The sequence below is a fragment of the Zerene cesonia genome, chromosome 13 (genome assembly GCF_012273895.1).
Source record: "Zerene cesonia ecotype Mississippi chromosome 13, Zerene_cesonia_1.1, whole genome shotgun sequence".
Taxonomy (NCBI): Eukaryota; Metazoa; Arthropoda; class Insecta; order Lepidoptera; family Pieridae; genus Zerene; species Zerene cesonia.
In genome coordinates, this window is record NC_052114.1 from 911,598 (window position 1) to 920,878 (window position 9,281).

Genomic DNA, 9,281 nt, shown 5'->3' on the forward strand with positions numbered 1-9,281 from the left:
AATACCTAAAATTTTATTAGTCCATAGTAATGCTATAAATGGCTATACAATCACACAGCAAAGTTGAATTGTTACCTACGTCATTAAAAAGGCGCGGAAATTTTCTGTAGTGCCAACTGTATAAACCTTGCAAATACTTACATACCAACCTATAATTTTTATCAAATATCATCAAAACAGAATACGATATAAAATAGGTACAATTCAACGATCTTGCATCTGCTCTAGAGCATTTCATTTCATTCAACAAGATTTAAAAATATAGAAGCGAGTAATACACATACAGTTACTTTATCAAAAAATTTAACATATAACTCACGTAACGATAAATAACATCGAAAAAATATAATTTGTTTGGATTTACTTTCGTAAACATTGTTCAATTTAACGTGCTTCGAAATATGCTAAAACAATTTACTGACGTAAGTAATTCACTCGTTGTTTTGACTAAAACCAAATATTGCAATTCAATTATTTACCTGTTGTTTTATAGCGGTCAAAAACCCGGACATTATATTTGTTCGTAGCCACAACTGTAGCCACATTGAACTACAAGTCAATAACTATATAAGACGTAATGAAAATTATTTGACCTTGTAAATAGGTAGAAAAAGGAGGTAAAAGCTTAACAAATGTATTTTAGCGATATGTCGTTAAAATTTGTATTTTCCTGTACAACAATTTAAAACCTTTGCTTTCGTTTTGTCCGGTTGTACCAGAACGATATACAAAATTACTAAATTGGGAACTTTAATAATTTCAATCATAAATAAAATTGATCAAAACTAAAAGTTTTCAACATGTGTCATCTCCCAACCTTGCGATTGTGATGGATTAATTATATTTAAAATCCTCCGGTCTATATCCCCTCTATTGTAAACAAATTTGGCCTGTTTAGAATCATGATAGAGAATAAAATAATGATTTTTAATAAGAACCTGAACGCTTCAAACTGTCGGAAATAAACCACATTTAAATGGGACCACACGGCAGGCGACCGACGACCGGCTTCAAATAAAAAAAATGCAACATCAAAATCCCAGTAAAAAGTTGTGAGATAAAAAAAAACACAAACACAGTCGCATTGAGAACCTTCTTATATATTTGAAGTCGGTTAAAAAGACAATTCTGCTAGGGCTGTTACGAGGCTGCGAATGGAAAACTAAAAGTCTTTTATCAAAATCTTATCCTCATTGCATATATCTCTCTGTAATCAGCCGCTGCTGGAGTAGGTTGCGAGCTATCCTAGTCTTACGAATGTTCGTTCAATTAAAATAGAGGATGAAACAATAACGAGTGTAGATTTTCATCTGAATTTAGGAAATTGTTTCAGCGCTGCTTAATATATTGTGAGTGTTTATACAAGTTTGGCTTTTGCCTGAATGTGATAAAAATATGTGTAAAAAAAAATGTTAAAATCGGCATTAAAAGGTACGGTGGGTAATTATACATTTTCTAACTTATCTATATTCTTCATTTCTAACTAATATGATATAAAATAAACATTAAAGCGTAGGTATGGACAATCAAAAAATAAGGGATATGAAGGGAAAGTATAAAATAAATAATCTAAAATAATTACAATATTAAAAATGTAATAAAGATATACTTTACTCCTTCCACAAATTTTCACAATAATAACAAAAAGGACAAAAGACATAGCGTACACTAGAGGTCAATTGAAATGGCACTGCAAGTATGTAATTGCACCATGAATCGCACCGCCACTTTTGTCAAGGTAACGATTTTATTAGGTCTTTTACTCATACAACCAGCATTTCATGAACCTTCCTTTAACGTATAACATAATACGTTATCTGTATCGTAAAAGCATGTTTATTTGTTTATAAATTTCAAAGCAATTATACGATAACATGTTCAAAATAATCAAGAATATAGATGGTAGAAAATCTATAATAACAAAAAAAGCTGGAGAGTTTGTTTGCTTGAACGCGCTAATCGTAGAAATAATCGTTCCGAAGTCAAATAGACCTTTGACATTAATAAAATACGTAAAAATCCTTTTTAATCCTTAGCGTTACGCTATATCCATTTTATTTACAATTTTGCATCTTAATTTTTTAACGATAAAAAGTATTTTCCTTAAATACAGACGAAACAACTTTACTCACATGAAATCTAGTCATATTATCATCGTGGTTATTTCTATGCATCCCTCATCTGCACTAAAAATGCATTTATTTCAACGAGTATTAGTTTATTCTGAAACTGAACTATCCAATTGGAAATCACTTGTAAAATGATGATTGTCAATTTAAACATTTATACAACGAAGGTTATTACCAATTATATTGCATACGTGCTTATAAACGTAAACATTTTATTTAGAATGGTGTTTTTAGATTACTGGGTTAGGTTTGTGGTTTATAGTATTATATGAAACTATATGCTTTAGTGTTTTCTTGCATTAGTCATACGATTATTCACGGCTATTATAAGTTAAGCCTTATAGACTATTTTTGTACTGCAATCAAGTCAGTGTGTCTCAGACTGTCTCTTATTACGTCTAAGCCAGAGGTACAGAGGTAGTTTGAGACTCGAGAAAAGACATGGAATTTTTTAAGGAACTATGCGCATAAAATTCCGGGAGTATCTGTCTTTGCTTCGACTGCGTAGGCAATGCGCAATCACATTATCTACAATGTAATTATATTATAGGTATGCTTTGATAAGTTTGCATAGAAAAATCAAATATGACCATAAACAACACAGTAGGTATATCAACAACATTCATAAGGACGAACTATTTTAAGACAGATCAGATAAATAACAGATCGAATCGTGCCAAAAAGAAAGTGTCGAGAAGATAAAATTGCAAAATTTTAAAATATAACCGATACAAGTTTCTACACATACCTATTAGTAACAGCACTTACAATTCCGATCTCTAAATCTCTATTTAAGTATTTCTCTATCCATGTTTGAAATGTTAATTATATTTAAGATTGTTTATTTGGATGTCAAAAATACCATTTACTTCATACATTTCATCAAGTAATACTATATGCACCGATTGCTGAACCAGAAACTACGGCTCGTGAAGTATGCACTTCCCACTATTGAGAGACGTTATTCATTAAATATATGAAAGTGATACAATTAAACTATATTCACCTGAGTACACTTATCCTCGGTGTCCATTGTACGCCAAATGCGAAACACGAGTGACGCGCGGGATCTCCAGAAATGCAATGGGATTGAAAGCGATATATACTTTGCATAGCGGTGTGCTGGACAATATAGTGCTGGCGTTGTATTCTTCCCGAGGCATATTATAATATGAGAAAACGCAAATATTTGGAAACAAATATTCTTGAACTACCACAACCAATATCCGTTTAGTAAAGTCCGATTAGTAAAGTATATAAAAAGAAACACCGTTAATAAAAAAATTTGCCCACTATTCTATTGTTCTCTACACTGCTCATTTGGACAATTCTATATAAAAATTGTTTGTAATTTTAAAAAAAAATTTTCATTCTAATTTCTAAAGTTCCGACGTAGAACAATTTAAATGAACCAATTAAGATATTTACTGCAGTTCTTATAATCGGGTACTTATAACTAAATCTAATTCATTATTTATATGAAACATAATAAGTCACTTAGGAATTGCCACTATCAATAGGAAAGTTGTTTCTTTAAGAGTCTAAATGCGGCAGAATACAAACTATACATAGTTAGCGAAGGCAGAGAGCTTTATAAATACGCTAGAACGTATATTGTAGGTCTACAGAACATCGCTAGTAATAGATAAAAATCGAATTAATTTTAATTAAGATAATGGCTTTTACAACAATCAATTTAATGCAGAACCAGGTACAACAGATTCAAAAATAATATGAAGTGTACTATCAAACGCTGCCAATCAAGATATAGTTACTATTGACTTGACACAAATGACCTTGTCGATAACTCCGCCAATTATTACGCTAAAACTAAACACATCTATATTGACACAAACATTTCTAGGTGATTAGATAATGGCTGAAGGCTTCACCAGAAAAACAGTGGAAGAGGAACTGAGAGATTTACAGGCCAGTCAGATACTACCAGAATATAGTCAGATAATAATTGAGCGAGTTGTTTATTATACACCAATTTAGTATCCAAAAGATGTATATTGATAACCTAAGCCTAACTTCTTACGCATAATCTAATAGAGAACCAGAAGAAGTCACTAGTTCTGTCACATTTTAAACATCGCGTTAACTCACATCTGCTTCTATAGTGTAGCAATTAGGTATAGTATTATGTTATCTGTGGTAGCACGTTACCTAAATAGCGACACAATCTTAAAGAGTAGCAAAAGACACCAACACGTATAAGATTTGGTACATGAGCTCAGGTGTATCATGGTATAAATGCACGAGATAGAAGTGGCAATTCATTAGTTATACCGAAACATCACATGTCAGGTTTTTGTTTAAAAAATTTTTCTTCGAACATTTAAAATGGCTTTTCACCACCCATAGAATTTAGTATATCATATGTATGGTATAATCGTATAGTCTACCGAAAAAATATGCGTTAAATTGCAAGCATTATATAATGATACGGATCACAATTTATCGTCAGTTTGCAGCTCCTGAGTTAGATTATATTCAGTTTTTACCATCTTAGGGGGACAGTATTAGTAGTTGTGAAATCGCATGTCCCCTAGTAAAGTATTGGGTCGATGATATATTCGACTGTCTCACTGATCGAATATCTTTACTACCTAAACTAGAGTATCATCTACTTGTCCACAAGTAGGTGATCAACCTTCTATGTCCTGCCAGAATGAGACGTTTTTCCGTTTTTTTGTGATTCCCCAGCGAGGACCGCTTACGCGTTAACCAGTGTACCAAGGAAGCGATCATGAGGACATAATATATAACATCATATAATTAGTATATCGTTAAACTTCCTTAAAATATTATGTCAGTTTGCGTAGTAGTATAAATGTTATTAGTATATACTACCCAAACTGATAGTAATTGATAAAACTGAAACGATGGTGCTCCCTCGTAGCTCTAAGGATAAAATACTTAAACAATTACTATTGAAAGTTAATTAACGACAAAATGTGTTCAGCGCTAGTTCAATTACTTAATAGAAAGATAAGATGTCTAGGTGTGTAGGGCTTTTAGTGCGATCACGTCCATTGGCGCTGACCATTGGCACTTTTACAAGTATTATAACTTCAATCATTCTACTAGATGTGTAATTATTTTGTGACCTAACTACTAAAACTGTTAACAATTGTCCCAATAAAAAGGCTATCTAATAAATCTCTCTCGATCCTACTAATCTAGCAAGTGTAACCGCTGGGCATGGCTTGTTATCTGTATTTTTCAAATCAGTCAATTCAGTTGCTGTTACTTATAAAGTTAATTTCGCCTTTACCAATGCATGTTTTAAGTATAATCTTTATACTTTCGGGCGTAGCAGGTGTGGTGAGGTGCTATATTCAAAAAAATTTTATGACAAAGTTTAAATATATCTCATTAACTTTTTTGACCCACTTTGAACGAACAGATTTAATGTACAACTTATACATATAAATGAGCAAAGATTTAATAATTTCCTTACGTACACTTAGTATGAGAGTGAAGCGTGTCTTCTTATACTATACTTATTATTTTATAAAAGTCTTTTAACGTAATAACTATTACTTTTAAAGAGTCGACACAAATACTTAAGTTTCATACTCGAGTTTCAGCAATGAAAGGCACGATAAAGAAGTTCCTATTAGCATTTATATCCGGTCTAATGATCCGGATATCGATGGATCTCGTCAATTGCGCTGTAATTAGACCGACCTTCCTCTACATAGAAGTGTCTTATTAGAGTGCATTAAACGCTTTAGGCAAAGCACTTGAAACTGTTCGAAGTAGCGAATCTAAGCTTCAAGACGGATATACTTCTTATATCTACTACTCTAATTTAGTTAACATTAATGAATTTCTAGAAATGTCTACTTTAGTAGTTATAATAACTGCTTTAGTTAGTTAACATTAATACATTTATAGAAATATCTAAACGAATAGAACATAAAGTATTTATTGAGGGGACAGGAAATTTCCGGTGTTCCCGCAAAAATGCAAAAAAAGATAGCAAGTCACAATCCCTGCGCTACGCAAATGTGTAAATTATTTGAGATTCCCTCAATTTTATTGAAATACCTTCAATTATATTTGTTGCACGTAAAATTTTTACTTTATTAATCAAAAATATGCGATTGGAGGCCTATCCTGTGAACTGCGGCGGAAGGTATTTAATTATATCCTTTATCAAGTAATTTAACATGTTCTTATATAAACTCTATGTACCTAACTGTGATGACCGGCCTGAGTGAGATTTCCACATCGATAGTACAAAAATAACTAAATTGCTCTCATAACACTGTTACAATTACATTAGACCACTGCTATATACAAGCACGCGGCGATTTGTAAACAAATCGTTTTTATTGAGACGCTAATAGACACACTACATAATAGAACTATTGTACTTTTACAATCCTAAAGGCTTAAATACGGTAAATGATATTATATTGATTGATAATATGTCGTCTAGCAGGAGCGCATAGTAATATTTTTTTTATGAGCTGAATGCTTCCATCATATAAAAGTGTATACCCTTGAGCTTTTTTTCTTATTTTACCATAATATGAGATATTAGCTGTAAGGAAACAATATAAAATTTGGGAGCTATCCAAAATGAATTCCAGTTGTGTTTACGGAGTAGGTAAAGAACCGGGAAAAAGGAATGGAGTTCTATTTTATTTGATGATATTTGATGACATGATGCATCTTGAATATTTCTTTTTAACCGACTTCAAAATAGGAAGGTGAAATCGACTGTACTTTTTTTGACTTTGCTACCTCACAATATTTGAGTGGGTGACACGATTTGGCATTCGATGGATCATTTTTATTTAAAAGTCGGTGACTCTCGGAAATTCGGACTAGTTCTGACAAAGGTGATTACGTTATAATATATTTCTTTAATCCATCTGAACTTAAAATAAATTGATCTTATACCAATGCGGAGTTACATTCGTTTAATTTTGAATAATTCTAATCTTGAAAGAATAAAAAATAAGTCAAATATCAAAGGCATCCTAATGTGCACGCTTCGCCTGTGGCCGTGAAATGCGTCTAGGTAAACAAGGACTTATTGCAGTACATTTTAAGCTTGAACTACATGTTAATGATTTCGATATTAGAATATTGGCCGTTAAGTAATCAATTTAGATCAGATCAGAAATATCTCCAAATACAAATAATATTAAAAACAATTTAATCATCTATCTATTCATATAAAAATAAATAGCATAGTCATAGTTAACGAACTGCTGGAACATTTTGCATTTTTTTGTGTTTGTCGCTGTTGACCGTAAATATTGAAAAAAAGAATACGCGAATAATTAAAAAAAAATAAGAAGACCTAACGGATCTTCAAACGTTTGACAGTTTGCACGTTGAGATGTCAATGTGTTTCGACTTTCGGGTCAGGAAGTATTTTTGAATATTAGCTATAATTTTTGGTAAAAACATATCACAATAACAATCCAGCACTTGTAACTCTAGTGTTGCAAGTGTTTATGGGCGGTGGTGACCACTTAACATCAGGTGGCCCACCTGCTCCTTTGCTTGCTCTGCCATAAAAATAAAGTATAAAAAATTAACCCAATATTAATTTGCGATGTTATCAAAATTTTAGTTTTTCCATAACATTAAATACATAAAAGAAATAGTAACATGTAAGTCATACTTAAAACTTATATTATGCTAAAATGCGATTTGTATTAATAAAGTCCTTGTGGGATCTTAAAATAGAAGCAAAATGGTTGTGTCTTTGAGATTAATCAAAATATTTGTTTTCTATTAGTGAAAAATACATTCCATAGGTATAGATATATTATAAGTACAAATCAGCTGTTACCGCATATTGAGTATCAATATTTTCGGGTAAATCAAAATAATTTTAAAAAACGAACATTGAATTTTAAATTGATCTATAACGTTGTTGCGAATATTTGACGCTCCTGCAGTCTCCTGTGTACAAAAATTTGTTTGGTAAAATATTATAGGACATTAGTTTGCTTTATTTATGCGTATTTTAAAGGTCAGGTTCAAACAAAAGCGGTTCGTTAAACTTTAAAAACGGCCAGTGCTCAATATTTGAACAAAAAAGTACTCTACAGTCTTTTCCCTAACATGATTATTATTTTTTTAATGTATCTTGTGTACTATGCTAAATACTTTATTGATTTTGTATTAGTGGGAATTTAACAACATAATGAATTGTAGGTAACATTCTTTTTGAGTTTGAGTTTTGTTAAAAAAATCAACCTCTTTAAAATTTATTACAAAATTATATTATAAGAACTAATTATCTTATTTAACTACGGCCTCAAAAAATACTAGTCCAGCTATTCGATTGAATATGAGATTTAGTGCTCATCCCGGGCATGCTTAATTGCGTTTTTACAAACGTTTATAGAACAATGACCGATAAATACGTGTTTGTCGCTAGTCTGACGCCGCGGCTTTGGTATTTTGGCATCGGGCGCTTTGACCGCGACGCTCTCCGCATCAAACGTCCCGTAGCTATATATAATTTTTGATCAGGTTCGATGTTTATGTACAATGGTCTCTTTGTGTTGTGAAAATATAGAGCTCCAACCGTATATATAACACTATGTGGGACATGTGATTCTTTAGTCAGTTTGCAAGCTCAAATATTTTAACAGTTTCATTGGCCCATGTATATTCCCACAGTAGAGATATCCACTACGCTGGCCGAGTGCAGGGTGCGTACATGTCTATGAAAAATTATTGTGGCAGTCGAGCATGCTTCGGCACGAATTGGGCCATCTCGCACCGGGCAAGTACCACACCCCCTCAGAAAACCGGCGTGAAATAATAACTTTTTATTTTGTTTCGTACGGCGAGTGGGGGAGCCGGAGGCCTATTTGCTTCCAGTCATCAATCCTTTCCTTATTCTTCTTTTTCTTATTTTTCTTTCCTTCCCTTGTCCCTTAAATGCGGATAGAGCATAGAGGGGAACCACCAGCTCAGTTCGAAAACCATTACATATTTACACATTATGTATATATTTTTATCTCAACTGGACACACTATATTCTAGATTGTTGACAATTGTCTTTATGATAGACTTTATATAAGATGTACCTATTGTAAAACAGGGCGAGACTGCGGTTTTATTTTTATATTGTACGTGCCTACGTATTACTTTTTATTTTTGCGC

At 32.4% G+C, this 9,281-nt stretch overlaps 1 protein-coding gene across 4 annotated transcripts in view; it reads right to left on the minus strand.

Moving 5' to 3' along the window:
• The window catches only part of LOC119831474 (uncharacterized protein ZK1073.1), a 40,966-nt gene that overhangs the window by 25,162 nt on the left and 6,523 nt on the right, over positions 1–9,281 (minus strand). Inside the window, exon 1 of one of the 4 annotated variants that reach the window (XM_038354852.1) lies at positions 3,136–3,232. The exons of the other annotated variants lie outside the window; for them this stretch is intronic. Coding sequence (XP_038210780.1) covers positions 3,136–3,162 — 27 coding nt within the window. The 5' untranslated portion in view covers positions 3,163–3,232. Of the gene's footprint in view, positions 1–3,135; positions 3,233–9,281 lie in introns of those variants that run through there. 4 annotated transcript variants of the gene reach the window in all.